The 23,709-nt window shown below is 40.3% G+C and overlaps 1 protein-coding gene across 7 annotated transcripts in view; it reads left to right on the top strand.

Annotated features, from left to right (window-relative positions):
- WIPF2 (WAS/WASL interacting protein family member 2) overlaps window positions 1-23,709 on the top strand; it is a 50,119-nt gene that overhangs the window by 2,464 nt on the left and 23,946 nt on the right. For 3 of the 7 annotated variants that reach the window (XM_086687244.1, XM_086687249.1, XM_086687251.1), the window contains one exon: window positions 23,504-23,635. In XM_086687244.1, the coding sequence (XP_086543370.1) occupies window positions 23,573-23,635 (63 nt within the window). In that variant the 5' untranslated portion in view covers window positions 23,504-23,572. Of the gene's footprint in view, window positions 1-4,092; window positions 4,268-20,240; window positions 20,281-23,503; window positions 23,636-23,709 lie in introns of those variants that run through there. The other 4 variants (XM_086687245.1, XM_086687247.1, XM_086687246.1 and 1 more) reach the window with 3 other exon arrangements.

Genomic DNA, 23,709 nt, shown 5'->3' on the forward strand with positions numbered 1-23,709 from the left:
AATATTTTGCCGTTATTTCAACCACAGGGTGTCTCTTTGGTTTGTTTTTCAGAGGGTTTGGAAATAAGTTATGGGAGTTCAGAGCTCTGGGCAGGCTTTTGGTATAGCCTGCTCTTTAACATAATGATTTTCCATTCTTCCTATCCTGTCACGTTTTTCCATTGCTCTACTTGAGCCAGTCCTAGGTAGAAAATGGCAAATAACACATTCTTTCCCTGTTCTTTTTAGTCTCTGGTTGATATGTTGTCTGTGTCACAGTTTGATACCTCAAAAATGAAAGGATTTTTGACTGCTTTAAATGGAGAAGATGACAGTAGCTGAGCTGGGTTTTCTGGGCCAGAGAATGGACTCTGTCAGAGCAAAGAATAGTTGCAGAGACACAAACTGGGACCTTAAGCTGTGACTAACATTTTGGCAACATGCTTCCCTTTGCCAAATAACTTCTTTTCTTCTTGAGTGTGATTGTTGATCTCCTTCTCAAAGTAGGCTCTTGTTGCTACTGTGCTCCACACAACTCCCAAGCAGAAGTTGGCAGAGTTCTGGTTGATTGACTGTCTTTTGAGGGATATGTCCTGGATTAGAGTAGATGGGGTGTTCCTTGTCAAATTGAGGTTCATTGGCAGGTCCTGAGAGCTGCTCTGCAAGGAAATGGAGTCAGTATTCTTTACTGAATGTTCTTGCACTCCTTTATGCTTCTTCTAAATTCAAACCTGTTTCTTATTCACCTGCTGATTAAGTGCAGAATCATTGCTTCTGCCTAGCTTTCAAAGTCCAGAGCACTGAAGAGAGAGAGAGAATTTCCCACTTTTTTTTTTTTTTTTTTGCTCCACTCTCCCTCTCAAGCCTTTTAGCCTAGGGAACCACAGGCTAAATTCATGAGTACTTCTTGGTATTATTATAGACAGGTATTAAACAAAATTTTTATTTAATGTTTACCTTTTTTTGAGAGAGAGCATGAGTGGAGAGGGGCAGGGAGAGAGGGAGACACAGAGTCTGAAGCAGGCTCTAGGCTCCAAGCTGTCAGCACAGAGCCCAATGCGGGGCTCAAACTCAAAATCCGTGAGATCATGACTGGAGCCAGTCTGACACTTAACCGACTGAGCCACCCAGGCACCCTATAAAGGGGGATTTTAAAATGGTGAGTAGAACTTTATGGAGAAAAACAATGTTGGTAGGGAAATCAGGTGATTTGTTTGCTGGTGTCTGTGTCAGTCTTAGATCTCAAGATTTTGACTTAATATGCAGAAAGAGCGTTTGGGGGCAAAGAAGTTATCAAATGGGAGAGCCAGGAATTGGCTTCTTACTTGCCATGTAACATGGCAAAGTTATGACAATTTAGAATGGCTGTACTGAGTACTTCGTTCTACTTAGTAAATACCATTTTGTTTTTCAGGGGATAATTAGTTGAAGATAACTGTGTCTCTAATAGGTCTTGGGATGGATTATGAAGATCATTTCTTGCAGTCGATGGCAATGGCCCTTGTAACATTGGAGATAATCCCGAAAAAAAATCCTCTTTTTGGTGGCCCTGGATTCAGGTTCCTCTTGCCATTCTTAGTCCAGAGTATTCTGTACCTGATATGCAGGTTTGGGAAACTAACAGGTTCAGATCCAAAGGTTTTGACTCTGTTCCAGGGCTTTGATTGTGGTAACAAACAGGATTATTGGAGTTGTGTTTAATCTTGTCTCAGATATTTCTTTACTGAAGAATGTCTTAAAGTTTGGCACATCTGTTTATCTAAGGAATGTGTATAGATTTCCTTACCATTTTTAACTAGTTTTCAAAAAGTTCTTTAGTTTTGTGAACTTTGTGGATTCAGATTAAGCTCCATTTGGATTTTAAGGCCCCTCGGTGAGAATATTTTGTTTTGGGTCAGTATTTATGATATTTCTTCCATACAAATGTATCAACCTACTTTCTAAGCTAAAAAAAATGCTGAATTCCCTTTTTTCTCTAATCCCTTTTTTCTGTCAGTAATCCCTTCTGACTGTGAAAACATTCTCCATGTATCTGGATCGGGACAATTAGTTGTGAAAAAGATGGAATTTTCTTCCAAAATGGTACAATCTAGGAGTGCCTGGGTGGCTCAGTTGGTTAAGTGTCCAAGTTTGGCTCAAATCATGATCTCAGAGTTGTGGGTTCAAGCCTCACATTGGGCTCTGTGCTGACAGCTCAGAGCCTGGAACCTGCTCCAGCTTCTGTGTCTCCTGTTCTGCCCCTCCCTCACTCACACTCTGTCTCTCTCTCTCAAAAATAAATAAACATTAAAAAAAATAATAAAGTGGTACAATCTAGTATGGAGTAAGATGTCTGAGATTTGTGGATAAGTGAATTGTCTTTCTTTTCACTCCCCCCCCCTCCCCGTGCTTAGCTTGCAAGCAGGATATTTGTCATCAAATCATTTAAACTTCATCACTGTCTTAGAAATGAGGATAGGACTGTCTTTAGCAAATTTTATTTATTTATAAGTTTTATTTCTGTTTTTCTTTAGTTATTTATTTTTTTTAAGTAGGCTTCACACGCAGCGTGGATCCCAGTGCGGTCCTTGAACTCAGGAGGCTGAGATTAAGACCTGAGCTGAAATCAAGAGTCGGATACTTAACTGACTGAGCCACCCAGGCACCCCATTTTATTTTTTAGTAATCTCTATACCCGGCATGGGAGTTGAAATCACAACCTGAGATCAAGAGTTGCATGCTCCTCTATTTTTTTTTTTTTTAATTTAAAAGTTTATTTATTTATTTTGAGAGAAAGAGACAGCATGAGCAGGGGAGGGGCAGAGAGCAAGGGAGAGAGATCTTGTGGAGCCTGCTTGGAATTCTCTCCCTCCCCCTCCCCTCCCTCCCTCCCTCCCTCCCTCCCTCCCTCCCTCCCTCTCGCTCTCTGCCCCTCCCGTGTGCACACACATACACTTTTTCTCTCTCTCAAACATTAAAAAAAAATACATTTATATGGTTCAAAATTTAAAACTTAAAAAAAGTGTACATTGAATAGTCTTTTATGCTTGTGTACTCGTGAGTCCAGTCTGTCTTCCCAGGGGCAACTGATGTTTTCAGTTTCTTAAGATCCTTTCCAGAGATAACATGTACATATAAAGCATATATATATTTCTTGCGTTTTCTTTTAAACAAATGTAGCACGCTGTTAGTACTATTTGCATTTTTAAAAAACTTACTTTTGCAGTCATTCCATGAAAGCAATAGAGATTTGGCACCTGCCGTGTATTGGTAGACATTTTAAATATTTCCGCCTTTATGCTATTACCAACTATGCCCTAGTGAGTAACCATAAGCATTTGGCCCTTTGTGACTATATCTGTAGGGTAAATTATAAGTAGAATTGCCAAAGCTGATGTGTTTTTAGCCCTGTTACTCATTTATTTGTCAAGAAGTTTTGAGCTCCTACTGTGTGACAGGCTCTGTGCTTTGCCAGTGAACAAAACTGACTGAGCCCTTGCAGTCATACAGTTATGGTCTGGTGGGGAAGACATCCATTAAACAATAATTAATTACTGTTTTGTTCTAAATACTGTGGAAGCAGCTAATGGGAAGCCTAACCCAGGTTGATTGGGAAACAGGGCAGTGAGGGAATGTCCCCAAGGAATTGACTTTTAAGGCTGACACCTAAGGGATGAGGGGCAGACCAAAGACTGTGCTAGGTGGACGGAATGACATAGATGAAGATCCTGAGGAGGGGCCATGTTCTTTAACATGGCTATTTTGAAGAATTGAAGGAAGGAAGTTCCAGTGTGTCTGGAGCTTAGGGAATGAGAAGTAGAGAGGTAGGCAAGGCTTCAGGGAGTGTGAGGTCTCCAAAAAAACCAGATAAATGACAGTGAATTTTGAGCCCAGTCTTTACAGGAGAGATTTTTCTCAGTTCTTTTCACAGATATTAATTTACTAGTGTTGATGCTGAAATTGTCAATATCGTACAGAAATCTGATGCTTGTACAATGGAATATGTATTTTATAAGAACTTTTTTAGATAAAGGAGGTTCTTTTAGTCTTGAGTCATTTTATTTTATTTTATTATTTATTTATTTATTTATTTATTATTATTTTTTTTTACATTTATTTATTTTTGAGAGACAGAGTCAGTGAGAGCACAAGTGGGGGAGGTGTAGAGAGAGAAGGAAACACAGAATCCGAAGCAGGCTCCACACTCGAGCAAGCATTCAGCACAGAGCCCGACGTGGGGCTCAAACCCACGAACTGCGAGATCATGACCTGAGTTGAAGTCGGTCACCTAACCAACGGAGCCACCCAGGTGCCCCGTTATTACTTATTTTTTTAATGTTTGTTTATTTTTGAGAGAGAGACAGTGTGTGAGCTAGAGAGGGGCAGAGAGAGCCAGAGACACAGAATTGGAAGCAGGCTCCAGGCTCTGAGCTGTCAGCACAGGGCGCGATGCAGGGCTCCAACTCATGAACTGTGAGATCATGACCTGAGTCGAAGTCAGATGCTCAACCGACTGAGCCACCCACACGCCCCAGTCTTGAGTCTTGATTTTTAGGTCTGGCAAATTAAACTTGCATGGCTGGATTAGGTCTTAAAATTTTAGGATCTTGGAAATTGGTTTGGAGGTTAGTAATAATTGGGGAACCATTCTGAGATTATGGGGGATGGTGAATTTGGCCATACCACCCTGAACACACCCAATCTTGTCAGATTATGGGGGTGTTGAGATGGGTGGTTTGCCAGACCTGCTGCTTAGGAACAGAAAACCTGTTTACTTCTAGAGAATATTGACTGTTTTTTGTAAGCCTCATAGGGCTAGAGGGTGAGCACAGATGTTCTCATTATGAACTGGTGAATATAATACTCTGTTTGTACCCGTCCGTCATCTAGGCCATATGTCTTAATACAACACATAACTCTTACTGGACGTGAAAATGAATCGGTAGCCCAAGGGCCATTATAACTGAATATATGAAAGCATTTTTATCTGCAAGTATATTGACTTTTGTTCAGACATCACAATACTCTTGCTTAAAGCCCAGATGGTCCTGTTTGATTTAGTACCTTTTTTGTGTAATTGGATCAGCTTGCCCTGTTGTCATAACTTAAAGTAGACTCTTGGTTTAGCAGCCCAGCAGTAGTGAGCAAGGAATGAAAATGTGCAAATTTTTCTAGCATTTCAGCATGAAGCGTCTGTATATCTGATGGCTTCGGGGCATTAGAGTGAGAGAAGAGACGCCTCAACAATGAAAGTCACAGCTTTGTTATTAGATTATCGGTGGTGAGTCAGGGCCTAATATATTATCTTTGAAATGAGGCATGACACTTCTCTCCATGTGAAGTCTGGATCAACATTTTATGGAGCATCTGTTTAAGTTTTCTTTCAGGCCTTTTCTCATGCAGACTGTCCTCACTGGATTTCCCTTACTCCTGACTCTTGTCTTTATAGGCTTTTTACTTGTATCTTTGGGATGAGTGGAATGAAGGCTGCTGGGACATGGAAGCTGAGGCCTAGTAACATGAGACACAGCTAGCCTAGCCTACAGTGAGAAGAGCCATTTTTTGTCATCTGTGGCTAGGTTACAGCCTAACCCGCTAATTAACAGTTTCCTAGAACTTGTAAAGATGTTTTGACCACAGATGTTGGGTGTTTCTAAAAAATTTTTTAATTAGTTGTGTTAAATTGAAAATAAGACCTAAAAATGGAGCTAAGGTAATTGATTTCAAGATCTATCCCTTTGTTTTTATGCTTACCTTTGCAGTTAATTTTGGTCATGATTTCTTCTTGAGGCCTCGAGTTTCTTCAGGTATTTGACCTGCGATAGAGTGAACTCTGGGATGGTGAACATTGTTAGGTCACACCCAGGCTGTGGCGGAGATTGAGGTCACATTAGGCAGCCTGCTTTCATTAGAGTTGGATCTGAGATACAGGTTCTAGAATTAAGCATATAATGGCCTTTTAATTATTTGGTTGGTTTGGGATTTTCTGCTGTTTTTAACTACATTGGCAACAGATCCAGTACGGACCTTATGGTTTGAAATTTTGGTCAGTCTGAAGTTTGATTTTGCTTATACAGTGTTAGGATTTTTTGCCTTTTAGTAATTAAATGTTTGGATTTTTAAGTTGAAATAGTAAGAATACACAATTTAAATAGTCAAATAGTACTACAAGACTTATAATTAAAAGAACAGCTGCTCCATTTCTCCTTATTTGTCCTCATTTTTAGTACTTTTGGTGTTTTTTTTCCTGATGCATATTATTTCCATATTTTTACATGGTATGCCTGTACTGTCATTTCTTGGTTTTTCTAGTCTCAGATATTATCTATTGAATTTCTATGAAAGATGATTTTGTATTCTTTTTTAAAAGATTTTTAAAATTTTTATCATAATTAAAAAAATTTTTAAAATATTTGTTTTAGAACGGGGGAAGGGGAGAGAGAGAAAGGGCAACAGAGGATCCGAAGTGGGCTCTGTGGTGATAGCAGAGAGCCCAATGCGGGCCCGAACCCATAAACCATGAGATCATGACCTGAGCAGAAGTTGGATTCCCAACCGACTGAGCCACCCAGGCACCCCTTTATATATTTTTTAAGTTTATTTACTTATTTTGAGAGAGAGAGAGAGAGAGAGAGAGAAAGAGCACATGAGCAGGAGAGGGGCAGAGAGAGAGGGAGAGAATCCTAAGCAGTCTCTGTGCTGTTAGCTCAGAGCCCAAATGGGGCTCAACCTCTTGAACTGTTGAGAGCATGATCTGAGCTAAAATCAAGAGTTGGTTGCTTAACTGACTGAGCCACCCAATCACCCCAAGATTTTTTTTTTAATGTTTATTTGTGTGTGTGTGTGTGTGTGTGTGAGAGAGAGAGAGAGCGTGCGCACGCACACGCGTATGTGTAGGGGAGGGGCAGAGAGGGAGGGAGACAAAGGATACAAAGCAGGCTCTGTGCTGTCAGTGCAGAGCCTGATGTGGGGCTTGAACTCGCAAATTGGGAGATCATGACCTGAGCTGAAATTGGACTCTTAACCCACTGAGCCACCCAGGTGCTCCAGATTTTTTTTTTTTTTCAACGTTTATTTATTTTTGGGACAGAGAGAGACAGAGCATGAACGGGGGAGGGGCAGAGAGAGAGGGAGACACAAAATCGGAAACAGGCTCCAGGCTCTGAGCCATCAGCCCAGAGCCTGATGGCGGGGCTTGAACTCACGGACCGCGAGATCGCGACCTGGCTGAAGTCGGACGCTCAACCGACTGCGCCACCCAGGCGCCCCAAGAGTTTTTAAAGTGAACTCTACATCCAACATGGGGCTCAAACTTACAACCCTGAGATCAAAAGTTGCATGTTCTACCAACTGAGCCAGCCAGAAATCCCTGATTTTGCATTCTTATACTGTTATCTATCCTCAACTCTTTCTGCTACTTTCCTAATACAGTCCCATCACAGTTTTTATTAAACCAATATTTTATATGTTTTTATGTATCAGGGTTCAATCAGAGAAACAAACCATTCTTGATATTTCAAAGAGGATATTAGATGCTTGCACAACCATTGGAAGATCATGGGAACATAGGTCAGGGAAAGCCACTTTGCAGGGATTACAAACTGCTAACCATTAATAATCTTGGCTATCTTAAATACCAAAGCAGGCAGTTTGTAGAATATTGGAAACCTGCAAAACGACATGTCTGTCATTTGTTGGAGGCCACACACCTGCTCATTGCTACTAGAAAAGCAATAATGACATATACCTTTCTTACATCTTCTAGGGCTTGAGTGAATGAGTCTGTGCTGATGGAATTAATTTATTTATTTATAATATGGGGCTCAAACTCCCTACCCTGAGATCAAGAGTCGCATGCTCTTCCAAGTGAGCCATGGGTCCAGTTGACCCATATGTACTGTTGGAATTTATTTATTTATTTATTTATTTATTTATTTATTTATTTATTTAAAAGAGAGTTTTTTTTTTTTTGTTTTTTTTTTAATTTTTGGGACAGAGAGACAGAGCATGAACGGGGGAGGGGCAGAGAGAGAGGGAGACACAGAATCGGAAGCAGGCTCCAGGCTCCGAGCCATCAGCCCAGAACCCGACGCGGGGCTCGAACTCACGGACCGCGAGATCGTGACCTGGCTGAAGTCGGACGCTTAACCAACTGCGCCACCCAGGCGCCCCTGTACTGTTGGAATTTAAACCACAACTCCATTGAAAGGGCATTCTGGGAAATGTAGTTCCCAGGTTTTCAGCCTCCCTTTCCATCTTCCATGAGCCCAGAAAGTGAATACAGGTAAATGTAACCTAAAGAAGAAAAATTAACATCCAGTATAATGACTGTGTGTACTATGCTTATACAGTATTTCCTTATAGATTTTCCCTTTAAATATAATAATTACCATTCTTTTCTTTCCTTTTTTCCTTCCTTCTGCTTGATTTATTGAGTATCAATCACTAGTTCATCCCTAAACTCTGAGGAAAGTGTAAATCTCTTTTCAGTACAGTTACATTAGTGGAGCCTTGTTCAGAGGCTTTATGAAAAAGGGTTCATTGGAGGTGGTGCATTTTTTTTGAGACTTACCTGTTTCTGCCTGCACATTGGTTGGAAGTTTGGATGTAAAATGTTGTTAGAGATGGTATTTGGAAACTTTAAGCCTTGTTTTGTGGTCTTATGACTTTCAGTGGTAGACTATGAAGTTTGATGCTATTCTGATTCTGGATTTTTTGTATGGGATTTGTTTTTTCTCTGAAAGATTTTAGGATGTTGTCTTTACCCCAGGTATTCTGAAATACAGTGATACATGACTGTATACCTTGGTGTGACTATTTAAAAATTCATCATGATTGACATTCATTGGGCCTTTTCAGTCTGAAGCTTATTTCCATCTATTCTGGGAAATTTTCTTGTATTATATATTTAAAAAAAATTTTTTTTTTTTTAACGTTTATTTATCTTTGAGATAGAGAGAGACAGAGCATGAACAGGGGAGGGGCAGAGGGAGAGGGAGACACAGAGTCCAAAACAGGCTCCAGGCTCTGAGCTGTCAGCCCAGAGCCCGACACGGGGCTTGAACTCACGGGCTGCGAGATCATGACCTGAGCCAAAGTCGGCCGCCCAACCGACCAAGCCACCCAGGGGCCCCTTGTATTATATTTTTGATAATGTATTCTTTGGTAGTGATTTCTGTCCTTTCTCTTTCTTGGGAACCCTTATTATCCAGATGGTGAAATTCCAACACTGGTCCTCTTAATTTTTTTTTCCTCATGAATTTGTCTGTTTTTCCCTCCTCATTCAGTTTTCAGATATTCTGAGTTTTTTCTTCCAACTCTTCTATGATATTTTTAATATTTGCTATTGGCATTTTAAATTTCCATAAGCACTTTTTGTTCCAGAACTTTATTATCATTATTATTATTATTATTTAACATTTGTTCATTTTTGAGAGAGAGAGAGAGTGCAAGCAGAGGAGGGGCAGAGAGAGAGGGAGGCACAGAATTTGAAGCATGCTCCAGGCTCTGACCTGTCAGCACAGAGCCTGATGTGGGGCTCGAACCCACGAACCATGAGATCATGCCCTAAGCTGAACTGACTGAGCCACCCAGGTGCCCCAGAACTTTATATATAAGTATTTTCACACATTGTCAGGAATTCTGTTTTGTTACTTTGATTCTTGTCTTTCCTGTAAGAGATTTTCTTCAAATGTCTGGTAATTTTTGGCTGTTTATTTTTAAGAATGAGGCACTAAAAAGCTCTCAGTGTGGAGCCCTGGCTCATCAAGTGGTAGGCATCACTATAGGGTGTATTGGCAACTGGTCATTTTCCTTGGAGAGGACTCTTCCAATCTCCTGCGTAGAGAGGATGAGCCCAGCAGTAGGTGTTTTGGAACCAAATTGGGGAAGAGAGCTGAGGAACGGGGACAGGTCTCATCGCTGAGTGGAAGACTTTCACTTGATCTCCCTTTTTACAGTATGGCACTCCTGCTCTAAGCTGTAACTGCTCCCTTGGTTCAGAGGCTTTCTGCCTGGCAGCATGGGCAAGGGAAAGAGGGTACCTCTTTCTTTTTTTTGAGAGAGAAGTCGCAAGTGAGTGAGGGGCAGAGAGAGAAGCAAGGCTCACCCGAAGCAGGGCATGAGCTCACCCCAAGCAGAGTTCAAACTCACGAATTGTGAGATCATGACCTGAGCCCAAGTCAGATGCTTAACTGAGCTACCCAGGTGCCCAGAGGGGAATCTCTTTCCTTTACAGACTTTCAATCAGTTCTCCTGTTTTAGCCCCTCCAAGGCCCCTTTGTCCAGAGGTACCAGGTGCCTTTGGTTTCTGAGCTTTTTCTGAGATTCTGTGGTGGGAATCTACTTTCTGCTGCAAGTGTTTAACTTTTTCCTTCCTTTGAAGTTACTTGTCACTAGTGCATGTGCCTTCCAGCTTCCAAAATTTTGTTGACATCCTTCTGCTGTTGCATCCTTTCCCATTTTCTTCATTTTTTTTTTTCAGGTTTAGGTCTTAAAAAAAACATCTCTTGTCGTTTTAATGGTGTTTCATGAGGGAACACTAATAAATGCATGCAACACGTTTATGTTGACCCAGCTTATTCATCAGCTTTTCCTTGCTGATTTCCGTTCAGACACAATAGTGTTGGTGTAGTTGATTATTAATACTCTTTCAGAACAATGTTTTTCAGACTTCCCTAATACCCAAGTATTACTTAAGGTGCTTCTTAAATATACAGATCACCAGATCTTTCTGCTGAAATATTTCTGATTTTAGTAGGTCTGGATTAGGGTCCAGGAGTGTGTGTGTGGCTGTGTGTGTGTGTGTGTGTGTGTGTGTGTGTGTGTGTGTGGTGGGTGGTGGGTGTGTGTTTTAAACAAATGCCCTAAGATGTGTCTTATCTTCAGGTAAATTTGGAAACTCTGTTTTAGAAGAACCTTTTAAACAATTTATTGCTCCCAAGTCTCTAAGGCAAACTTCTCAGGCTCCACCTAGTATTGCTTTTGTATTCAGACTGTGTTTTAGTCTGTCTGGCTTTGGTCTGGATTTCTAAATTAGAATGTGTGTCCTTCATCTGATTAACTCCTCTCTTCTCTGGTTATATGCTGGCTGATGTTAATGGCTTTGGCCTTGTGTGACTCCAATTTTTTTTTTAGCTAGCACTTCTAGACCCATTGGTTCTTGGCCTGTGTGGATGAGGAGGAAATATTAGTTATGAACATTGAGCTACTCTCTGCATAATTTCGCTGTCCAAATCCAGGAATCTGTTAATTTTTTTTTTTTTTTTTGGTGAAGTGGAAAATTGACTTAAGGTTTTGAAAATAGATGTACTAATGATCTGCCTTGGACTAATGCAGAATCATTTTTGGAGATGTTAAAGGATGTGATTTGAAGTTTGTAACTTTGATAATATGAAAGGGCACATTCTATTCTCCTTTTTGTATTATGGATCCCTAAGGCCTAGAAAGGAAAAATGGTTGAACCATTTACTGCCAGTCTGTAACGCATCTGGAAATGAGATGTTTGCAGCTGCTCTTTGGTTGCTGTGAATTGCTTGGCAGTCAGGAACCAACTAGTACATGTCTTATAATGCAGAGGCCAAGTTTAGGATCCTAGTTCTTGGTTCTCGGAAATCTTGTGGCTGTTATTAGCTAAAATACAGCCTGAGAAAGTCATGTTGGCTCTGACGTAGAGCTGATGTAAATCCTAAGATGAACAATTCCAGAGAAACAGCTCTAATATGTTTTGCAAGTTCCTCTGAAACAGTTGTGGTGAATGAAGCCACAAAAACAGTTCTAAATCTAAAGTGTTATTGTTTGCTAGATTATTGATCTCTGGCTATGTTACAAAACACTACTTTGAACTACTACTGATTTATTGCAGTTGACTGTTTTCTATATATGTTCCCCTACCTTTCCAATACTTTAGTGTTTTCAGGTTAACAGGATTTTTCTCTTTGCTTTGAGGGGTGTAGTAGGTTCTGGTGAGGTCATTCCCTGACTTCTGTTTAGGATAATTTTCAGACATTTCATTTACCCTTGATCTTGCATTAGTTAATCTATAGCCATCTCTTTTATGGAGCCATTCTTTGCTGTTGTGGTTATTTAATTGAACACAAGAGCAGACTTCTCATTGATTTGTCATCATTTTAGATGAGAGGGCTTGGCTCCTGGGTTGCCCTGTATCTGGGAATAACCCGTGGCACCTAATACATATTACATTAAGTAGTATGTGAATAAGTACACTTCTGAGTTTATGTTTTTAGGGCTTTAAACAAATCTAAGACAAGAGGAAGGAGTCATATTAGGGGAAAAGCTGCATCATGGGATGTGTACTTCCGTTTCTTGTTAGAGAAATTATATAGACAGGATTTCTTCATACAGTTACATATCTTTTTTCTGCCTCTTTCCTTTTCTCTTTCAAGGTTGTGTACTGCGTATAACAGTGAAAAGTCATTGATGTAGAGAGTAAAAATCCAGCTTTAGTGGTAGAAATTGTAGGATTTTCAGTTTAAATATTCACAGTGTGTATGTGATTTTTTTTTTTTTTTATTACTTGTTTTGGATCAATCCTATTTGCTGCATAGTTGGATTTCCATGATGGAAAATGCCTGCAGTTGGAAGAGTGATTTTTTTTTCCCTTCATGGAGTAACCTTGGAGTTTTAATTAATTCTGTCTGTATGCATGATAGAAATCTGTTTCACCAGTTTTGACTGAATTGAATTTCAAGGGGAAGGTAGCACCTTTTCCATTGAGAGAAGAGGGCTGTGGATTATTTTTAAAGCCTTTTTTCAGGTTGGTGGGAGGGTGGTTAAATATCTGTGACATGAAAGTCATTCTAGTCTGTTTCCTTATGTTTTAGAGAAACCAAAATGCTTTAGTGGAAACCCTCCACTGTATTCTATCCTAGAACACATAAAGGAGTGTTCATAATTCTGTGTTGACATCAGTTCCCACATAATTATAGGAGCCTGTTGTTCGTTAGTCTCCTGGAGTGGCATGTGAATACTCTTAGGTAGCTCCTGGCACTTCTCCCATGTTGAAGTTCTTTCGTTTGGCAACTGGATGCCATTGTGTTTACTGTGGTAATGAGCTCCTACCTCACCATACTGTATTGCTTTTCAGGAGCAAAATTGAAGGGCAGGTGGATAGGCAGACAGATTATCATTAGGTGATTTTTAACCCTGGGAAGCTTCCAGTTAGTATCTAGGTCCCTAGCTGTGCTTAAGCCAAGAGATGAAATACAGTCTATGGGATTAATGAGATAACCGATTGAATTTGTTTACTCTGGGCGTGAAACTATTGGTTGGTTTAAACTTCTTTAGTATAGGCATGTTGGATGGAGAAGGATACTACTTTAAAAAAAAATTTTTTTTTAATGTTTATTTATTGTTGAGAGAGAGAGAGAGAGAGAGAGAGAGACAGAGTGCGAGTGGGGGAAGGGCAGAGAGAGAGACACACAAAATCCGAAGCAGGTTCCAGGCTTCGAGCTGTCAGCACAGAGCCCGATGTGGGGCTCGAACTCACAAACCATGAGATCATGACCTGAGCTGAAGTCGGATGCTTAACCAACTGAGCCACCCAGGTGCCCTGGGATACTACCTTTTTTTTTTTTTTTTTTTTTTTAATATATATATATTTTTTCAACGTTTATTTTTATTTTTGGGACAGAGAGAGACAGAGCATGAATGGGGGAGGGGCAGAGAGAGAGGGAGACACAGAATCGGAAGCAGGCTCCAGGCTCTGAGCCATCAGCCCAGAGCCTGACATGGGGCTCGAACTCCCGGACCGCGAGATGGTGACCTGGCTGAAGTCGGACGCTTAACCGACTGCGCCACCCAGGCGCCCCTGTGGGATACTACTTTTAAGGGATTTGGAGAATGGCATGTAAGGCCTCAGATTTCATCTTCTACTGCTCTTGTCTGTATTCTATTCTAGCTACCCTGGCTTTCTTACTAGTTCTCTGACATGACAAGCTCATTCTCATCTCAGGGACTTTTTACTTGCCATTTTAAAATTCTTTTTGGAATACTCTTTCCCTAGATGTTCATAGGAGTTGTGTGCTCATGGAGAGAATTCTTTGTGGAGAGCTGGCCCCTCTCCCTGCGACCCTGTCTAAGAGAACACTCCATCATACTCCTAGTTTCAGCCTTTCTGATTCTCTTTTTTAAATTCTTTTTATCAGTAACTGAGATACGAGATTGTATTTGTTTCCTTGTTTATCTCTTCTAGAACATAAGCCCCAAGATTGTAGAAACTTGTTCAGCCTCTAGAACTGAGTTTATCAATCTCAGCATTATTGACGTTTTGAACTAGATGATTCTTTGTTGTAGGGGACTGTCCTATGCATTATAGAATGTTTTTATCCACTAGAAGCCAGGAGCACCCTCCTAGTCACGACAGTCAAAAATGTCTGTAGACATTGCCAAATGTCTCCTGGGGGACAAAATCATTCCAGCTTAGAATCATTGTTATAGAACAGTGCTTTGGTTCCTAGTGAATGCTTAAGAAATATTTATTGAGGACGCCTGGGTGGCTCAGTTGGTTAAGTGTCCGGCTGTTGATTTTAGCTCAGGTCATGATCTCACAGTTTGTGGGTTCAAGTCCTGTGTCGGACTCTGTGCTGACAGTGCAGAGCCTGCTTGGGATTCTCTGTCTCTGTCTCTCTGTCTCTCTCTCTCTCTCTCTGCATGCATGCTCTCTCTTCTCTCTCTCAAAATAAGTAAACTTAAAAAAATATTTATTGAATGGATCAAGTGATGGGTGCTTAATAAATATCATTGGGTGGTAGATGAATTCATGAATGATTGAATTTAACAAGTTAAAAAAAATTCAAACACTGAACTACACACAGTCCCGTGTTTCTTCCTTTCCTGTTTTTCATAGATATCCATTCTTTTTTCTGTTTCTGGCACAATGTCCATCCTTTACTTCTTTTTTTCCACCACTCTTGTTTGCTCTTTCAGACAGTGTTACTCTTTTTTATTTAATTTTTTACTTTTTTAAATTTACATCCAAATTAGTTAGTATATAGTGCAACAATGATTTCAGGAGTAGATTCCTTAGTGCCCCTTACCCATTTAGTCCATCCTCCCTCTCACAACCCCTCCAGTAACCCTCAGTTTATTCTCCATATTTATGAGTCTCTTCTGTTTTGTCCCCCTCCCTGTTTTTATATTATTTTTGTTTCCCTTCCCTTATGTTCATCTGTTTTGTCTCTTATTAAAGTCCTCATATGAGTGAAGTCATATGAATTTTGTCTTTCTCTGACTGACTAATCAGACAGTGTTACTCTTAAATTTACTTTTGTTCAGTTCAACACACTACTACTGAACACTTTGTGCTGTAAAGTAATAAAAAAGAAAACTATAGAAAGATGCAGTGCTGTCTGTGCTTAAGAGCTCATTGGGTAGGGGGTATGTGCAACTCTTGATATCAGGGTTGCAGGTTTGAGCCCCATGTTAGGTACGGAGATTACTTACAGATAAAATCTTTATTTAAAAAAAAAAAAGAGCTCATTGGGTTAAATGGACATACATATATGAAATGTTCCTCTAAATTTAATTCTTAGTTTAGAGTAATGTCTACATGGGTACTAATGGGCCAACACAGGTTATTTGAGTCAGTAGTAAGTGCTTATCAGAATGGGATGAAATTACCGATGAATTTGGAATGTAGTTTCAACAAAAATCTATCCATTCACTTTCTACTTTTTTTTTTTTTTTTTTTTTTTTTAAAGTAGGTTTCATGGGGCGCCTGGGTGGCGCAGTCGGTTAAGCGTCCGACTTCAGCCAGGTCACGATCTCGCGGTCCGTGAGTTCGAGCCCCGCGTCAGGCTTTGGGCTGATGGCTCAGAGCCTGGAGCCTGTTTCCGATTCTGTGTCTCCCTCTCCCTCTGCCCCTCCCCCGTTCATGCTCTGTCTCTCTCTGTCCCAAAAATAAATAAACGTTGAAAAAAAAAAAAAAAAATTTAAAGTAGGTTTCATGCCCAGTGCGGGGCCCAACATAGGGCTTGAATTCAAGACCTGAGCTGAGATCCAAGAATCAGATGCTTAACCAACTAAACCACTCAGGCACCCCTACTTTTTACTTATTTTTATTTGTTGCAGTTACCCTTGGTTTTTTGCTATTCTTTTTTGTCTAAAACCTTATTGAGAAATAATACAAAATGGAATTGTTCATTTTGAACTTGTTTGAGGTAAATGTTTCTAGGGTTTGTTGTGTGATTATGAACATTGGATTCATCAGTGGGTTTTTAATGTCTATGCTTGGAAAGTCTTGCCACCCCACCTACCTGGGTTGTTGAAGCCTTATTAGGTAATGCTGTAGTTTCTTCTGACTCAGATTAAAATACACCAAACAAAAACTGCATTCTGCATTATGTGACTTTGTCTCAGGGCAGCTGATTTTCTATTTCTGCCAAACATTTATTGTTCCATCTCTGATACTATTAGATTTATTTTGCTTTGAACTGTTGGATCAGAAGAATTCCATTGAGGGGAATGTCTGGAACCTTTCCTCTTGAAGACAAAACTCTCTTTTCTTTAGATGATTTGGAGACAGAGTAGGCAGAGTATTGGTCTTTTAGAGAGTATCTTGAAATGTCTTTTTTGTCTGTCTCTCAGCTTCTTTATGCTGGGGAGAGGTTTAATAGGATAGTAAAGAATTGAACATGTTTGGGGCACTGGGTGGCTCAGTCGGTTGGGTGTCTGACTTCGGCTCAGGTCATGATTTCACAGCTCATGAGTTCGAGCCCCAATGTCAGGCTCTGTGCTGACAGCTCAGAGCCTGGAGCCTGCTTCGGATTCTGTGTCTCCCTCTCTATCTTCCCCTTCCCTGCTCATGGTCTGTTTCTCTCTCTCTCAAAAAATAAATAAACATTAAAAAAAAAAAAAAAAGAATTGAACATGTTTTTAAGAAAGGAGAGAGGGGCTCCTGGCTGGCTCAGTAGGTAGAGCATGTGACTCTTGATCTTGGGGTCGTGAGTTTGAGCCCCACATTGGGCATAGAGAGTACTTAAAAAAAGAATTTTCTTATTGACATCCCAAATTCATATTCATTTAACTGATTCTTGTAAGGCAGAAGGTAAGGCTCTTGAGACTTTGCTGAGGGAGGCAGCCTACTTTTTAAGGTCAGTTTTTTTTTTTTTTTCTCTTGTGGGATTTTGTTGGGTACTTCAGTGCAAAAACTGTAATTTACTAGATAATCAAAGGTGAGATGAAAGGAGAGTGCTGTTACTTAAGGTCTCTTCGAATGAAAGTACATGGCATTAAGATTTAAAATTAAAAACCTTTTTTCTTTTTTTCTTTTTTTTTTTTTTTTATTTATTTTTGGGGCAGAGAGAGACAGAGCATGAACGGGGAAGGGGCAGAGAGAGAGGGAGACACAGAATCGGAAACAGGCTCCAGGCTCCGAGCCATCAGCCCAGAGCCCGACGCGGGGCTCGAACTCACGGACCGTGAGATCGTGACCTGGCTGAAGTCGGACGCTTAACCGACTGCGCCACCCAGGCGCCCCAAAAACCTTTTTTCTTTTAAAAATAACTTGTAATTGAGACTTGAGGGTTTTTTTTTAATGTTTATTCTTTTTTTTTTTTTTTTTTTTTTTTTGAGAGAGTGTGAGCAGGAGAGGGGCACAGATAGAGTGGGATAGAGGAACTGAAGCAGGCTCTGTGCTGATAGCAGCAAGCCCAATGCAGGGCTTGAACTTATGAACCGTGAGATCATGACCTGAATCAAAGTCAGATGCTCAACTGACTGAGCCACCCAGGTACCCTGAAACTTGAGTTTTATAATAATAGCAGGATGCCATTTCAATAAAGGCCCCAAATGGTAGTGGTAACTAGAATATCTCTGAGATTATTTTAAGTATATGAAAATAGCAACAACTAAATTAGATTCTTCATTTATCAAATGTGAAAAGTTGATGTCTTTTTTTTCTTTTTATATATAGAGAGAATGCATGCAGAGGGAGAGAGAATCTTAAGCAGGCTGCATGTCCAACACAGAGCCCAAGCTCAATGCAGGGCTCAATCCCATGACCCTGGGATTGTGACCTGAGCTGAGATCAAGAGTCGGATGCTCAACTGACTGAGCCACCCAGGAGACCCTAATTTTTTTTTTTAAGTAGGCTCCATGCACAGCATGGAGCCAATATGGGACTTGAACTCACAACGCTGAGATCAAGAACTAAGCTGAGATTAAGAGTCAAACACTCAACTGACTGAACCACCCAGGCGCCCTAATAGCAACTCAGCATTTTTTTTTTTTTTAACATCTTATTTTTAAGTAATTACACCCAACATGGGGCTCAAACTTACAACCTGGAGATCAAGAGTCTCGTGCTCTACTGATTGAGTCAGCCAGGAGCCCCTTCTATGTCTTTGTACTCAGAAGTTTGCTCTTACAAAATACGTATTTGGAATGAAACATTAGGAAATTGAATAGAAAACTAGGTTTTGTCTTTTGAGGAACAGAAGAGAGTGCATTGCTTTTTAAAAGTGTGTTGTTTGATGGGGCTCCTGGGTGGCGCAGTCGGTTAGGCGTCCGACTTCAACCAGGTCACGATCTCACGGTCCGTGAGTTCGAGCCCCGCGTCGGGCTCTGGGCTGATGGCTCAGAGCCTGGAGCCTGTTTCCGATTCTGTGTCTCCCTCTCTCTCTGCCCCTCGCCTGTTCATGCTCTGTCTCTCTCTGTCCCAAAAATAGATAAACGTTGAAAAAAAAAAAAAGTGCGTTGTTTGAATTTTATGAAGACTTATCTCTGAGTTCTGTGATAATTTTGACATCAGAAAAATTTGAAATACTGCTTTCTGAACTCGATTTAAAAGAAACGGACTCCTGAGGATGTGAATGAAAAGCTTATTCTGTCATGGTTTTTGAGGTAGAAGGGCTTACAAAGGGAATGAGAACTTGTGTGTTGATGAACTGGAGGCAGCCTCACAACATTTCTGAAAATCAAGGACTCTGAAGAGCACAGATGGTGAGGTTTTATAGTTCTCATTTAAAAGATCAGAAAGGAAAGACTTAAAATTCTGTAGAGAACCCTCTTTTTAGGTTTAGGTTTAATCTCAGGGTTGTTAGGTTTTAAAAATTGCAATAGACAGTGCTTCTGGAAGGGCTGGAATTTGTCCTTTGTTTAAAAGTAGCTGGCCATGGGGCACCTGGGTGGCTCAGTCAGTTAAGCGCCTGACTCTTGATTTTGTCTCAGGCCATGATCCCAGGGTCTTGGGATTTAGGCCCAAGTGGAGCTTGTTTAAGATTCTCTCCCTCCCTGCCTCTCTCCCCGGCTTGCATGTGCACACTCCTACATGCTCTCTTTCTCTAATAATAATAATAATAATAATAATAATAATAATAATAAATAAAAGTAATTGGCCACTAAAACTTGTTATTCTGTTACAAAACTTTAGGAACTGTTTTGGTTCACTTGTTTTTAACTAAAAGCAGACCCTCTACTTTGGCTTAGTGATTGTTATCCATCTTAAATTAGCTTGAATAAAGCTTTTGGGGATTTTCAGGGAAAGGAATGTTGTATTAATGTAAATTTACTTAAGTTGGGCTGCTCTTGGGAAACCTAGAGAGAGCTGTTTGTATTCTGTTAATAAAATAGAAATTTGGAGTGGGTTGAATTTTCATTTGGGGAAAATACTAGAAATTGTTAAACCAAACCAATTTCCAGCAGAAATGATTTCCGTGGCGATTAACGAAATTGCAGGAGATCAGAAGGGCTGGTGTTGAGTCCTAATTCTGCAGTTTACTCCAAAGTGATCTTGGGCAATGCCCTTACTTAGATCAGTCTTTTTCTCTAGTGTGCATGCATGCATGCAATTGTATCCACTCCTGGAGCTTTAGTGTCCTTACCTGTAAGATGGAAAGCAATGATACCCTACCATAGCATATTGTTGTATAATAAGTGTCAATAATAGGAGCATGTCACGCATGCAGTCTGTGGAGGCAGAAGAAAGGTTGAAAGCCCTGCTGGTTGTCAACACTAAAATCTGTCACATGATGGTGATTTTTTTTTTTTTTTTTTAATGGATCTATTTTGAAGTTGGAGTTTGAATTGAGCCTATTTTTAAAGAAGGTGTCTGTAACTGTGTAATTAATATAACTGGTCTTTTCCAGTAGATTGCTTTATAGAAAAGATATGCTTTGCTAGAGAATTTCTATTTTGCCTAATAAATGATGGTCACTGTAAGGCATAAGGTTGTTCTTCTAGATCACTCCTTACTTTGTAGCATGTAGGTTGGATCACTTGTGGATATGAAAAGAATTAGAGATTTGTCTGAATCTCTTTTCCAGGTCATTCTAGGAGACCATTTCAGTCATGGCAATGGCAAAGGTAGGTAGAACTGGGAACTCAGAAAAGGCAGGAATTGCGGTGACTGGAATTAGTTGAAAATGTTTGTTTCTGAGTAGATTATTATTTTTGCCTATTGTTTACTGTTAGCTTTTAATTTTTTTTAACTTTATTTATTTTGAGAGAGGGTGCGAGGGGGGAGTGGGGTGGGGAGAGAATCCTAAGCAGGCTCTGTGCTGTCAGCACAGAGCCCAATGAGGGGCTCTATCTCACAAACCATGAGATTGTGACCTGAGCTGAAATCAAGAGTCAGACACTTAACCGACTGAGCTATCCAGGCACCCCTGCTAGCTTTTTAAAAGAATGTTTTGGGGGAACTGTCAGAGTGAACCCAGAAAATTCAAACAGAAGAAAATTTTTTCATTTCTGTAATCTTTATTTTAAATTTGCATTCCCCCTCCCAATTATAGGTAGATCGTGAGGATTTACTATTTTGATCAATTTTAAAAAATATTTTTGTTTTTTATATTCTAGAGAGAGCCAAGGTGGGGAGAGGGGCAGAGGAAGAGAGAGAGAATCTTGAGCAGGCTCCATGCTCAGCGCTCCATCCCACGGTCCTGGGATCATGACCCGAGCCGAGATCAAGAGTCAGACACTCAATCGACCGAGTCACCCAGCCTCCCCTATTTTAATCAGTTTTTAAAGCCCAGTATGTTAGATCCCTGGCAAAGAAAAACTAGACTTAGCTTTGAAACAGAAATGGTGTTTCCCTTGGAGAGCAGTCAACTTCTTGATTCTTGCAGTGAGTTCAGACACCATTCCCCATGGGAACCATCTAGCCAGAGTACTGTCCAGTTTTGTGATTGGAGCAAAAAGCTCTGTTGGGCATCCAACCCATAGTGGCATTACTGGAAGGGTTGGGATTTTGAAGACTTTCACAGTCATGTTTCTAATCAAATTCTAACCACCTCTAAAGATTTTTAGTTTCTTAGAACCTTTGAAATATTTGCTCTTTATTTTCATCACTGAGGAAGTATTTAAATGGTTTTGAGAACACTGAGAGAAGTGTTTAAGTCATATCCTTTATTCACAGGGAAATTGTGATCACCCTTGTAAAGAGTTCAGAACCAACCCTCCTCAGTGGATTGTCATGCTGGTTTGATCTTTTAAACTTGGCTTGGTACACATGGTCTCTCATCTGTGCTAGGGGCTGCTTGTGAGATTTCTTGGGTCATAATCTAATCACCTTGCTTTTCTGGAAGCGGTTCTTTCATGGATTAATTGGTGAAGTTGTACCTTTCTTGTCATCTGTAATTTGTACTCTCAGTGCTAATATTATTTTGACTTTGATTTTTGGGGGAGAAAGGGTCAAGAAGTGGGATTTCCTTGGGACCAACTTTTTGGGGGAGTTTTACTCTTGAGTTTTGGTTTTATCTTTGCCCCCTACTTTAATGTCTTAAAGTAAGACAATTCCCTGGTTTTAATCTCATTTGTAAAATGAGGATCACTTACAGACTATAATAATTGGGGGACAACTGTATAGTTTTTTGTGTGTGATCTGAGAAGTAGCTAAATTCTCACTTGGTGTTTATGCTCTGATCAGATTCCAAGGATGTGAGTATAGTAGGGGTCAGTAGACTGGCCAGTGAGTCAGATCTGGGCCGTGGTCTGTTTTTCTATGACCTGTGAATAAATGGTTTTTGTATTTTTAAAATGTAAAAATGTAGTTTTAAAATGTAAAAATCAAGAGTGAGAAGATATGCCACAGACTGGGAGAAAATATTTGCAAAAGACACATCTGGTAAAGGACTGTATCCAAAACAGACAAAGACTCTTAAAACTCAACAATAAGAAAACAACCTTATTAGAAACTGTGCAAAAGACCTAAACAGACACCTCACCAAAAAAGCTACACAGATGGGAAGTAAGCATATGAAAAGGGGTTTAACTTCATACGTTATCAGGGAATTGAAAATTAAAACAGTGAGATAGTGCTACTACACACCTATCTAAAACACTGACAGCACCAAATGCTGGCAGGGATGTGGAGCAGCAGGAACTCTCATCCATTGTTGGTGGGAATGCAAAATGGTGCAGTCACTTGGAAGACATTTGGGGAGTTTGTTATCCAATGTAGCTCTTACCATATGATCTGGCAGTCACACTCAGTGGTATTTACTCAAATGAGCAAAAAATTTATGTCTACATGAAAACTTGCACAAGAATATTTATAGCAGCTATATTCATAATTGTTAAAACTTGGAAGCAGCCAAGGTGTCTTTCAGTAGGTGAATGGATAAACAAGCTGTTGCACATGAAGACAGTGGAATATTATTGAGCACTAATAAAGCTATCAAGCTATGAAAAAGCATGGAAGAAACTTAAATGCATATTACTAATAGAAAGAAGCCAATCTGAAAAAGGCTACGTATTATATGATTCCAACTATTTGACATTCTAGAAAAGACAAAACTATGGAGACAGTAAAAAAGAGCAATGGTTAGGGGAAAGGAGGGATAAATAGGCAGAGCACAGATTTTTAGGACAGTGAAACTATTCTGTATGATGCTACAGTGGTACGTAGTTGTCATTACACATTTGTCCAAACAAAATACGTCACCAAGAGTAAGCCCTAATGTAAACTATGGACTTTGGTAATGAGGTGTCCGTTGTATCAAATGTTCCACTGCAGGATGTCGATAACGGAGGCTGTGTATGTGTGTGTGAGGGGAACAGGAATATATGGGTACTCTCTGTACTGTCTGCTCAATTTTGCTGTCAACCTAAAACTGCTCTTTTTTTTAATGTTTATTTTTGAGAGAGACAGTGCAGGTGGGGGAGGGGCAGAGAGAGGGCGACCCAGACACAGAATCCAGGCTCTGAGCTGTCAGCCACAGAGCCCGACGTGGGGCTCGAACTCATGAGCCATGAGACCATGACCTGAGCCGAAGTTGGACACTTAACTGATTGAGCCACCCAGGCGCCCCTAAAACTAGTTTGTTTAAAAATTTTTGCCAAAATAAAATCAAAGAATAAAATGTTACAGAGACCATATGTGGCCTATAAAGCCTAAAATATTAATATTTCTTACCTGACCTTCTACAGAAAATATTTACCGAACCCTAGACTATATCACAGAAGAACTAGGAGAAGAGTTGCTTGGTTTCTCTTTGGTATCCTGTCCTGCCTGGTACCCTAAGTCCCCCTGAGTACTCAGTGTCTCTGATGGCAGAGTTGTTCTTAAGAATTTCCATTTCATTTGCAGGTATATGAGTGACCTAAAGCTGCAAATTAAAACGGAGAGAAAGCAGTATCAACTGCGAGCAGGGCAAGGATGCCAATTCCTCCTCCCCCTCCACCGCCCCCTGGTCCTCCTCCACCTCCCACTTTTAATCAGGTATGTACTTCTTCCACCTGGCTATCTCAAAACCTTAATGGATACTTAGGGCTTCCTGGTGTAAGACATGGAGT

The sequence above is a fragment of the Puma concolor genome, chromosome E1, assembly GCF_028749965.1.
Source record: "Puma concolor isolate L17-30 chromosome E1, mPumCon1.1.hap2, whole genome shotgun sequence".
Taxonomy (NCBI): Eukaryota; Metazoa; Chordata; class Mammalia; order Carnivora; family Felidae; genus Puma; species Puma concolor.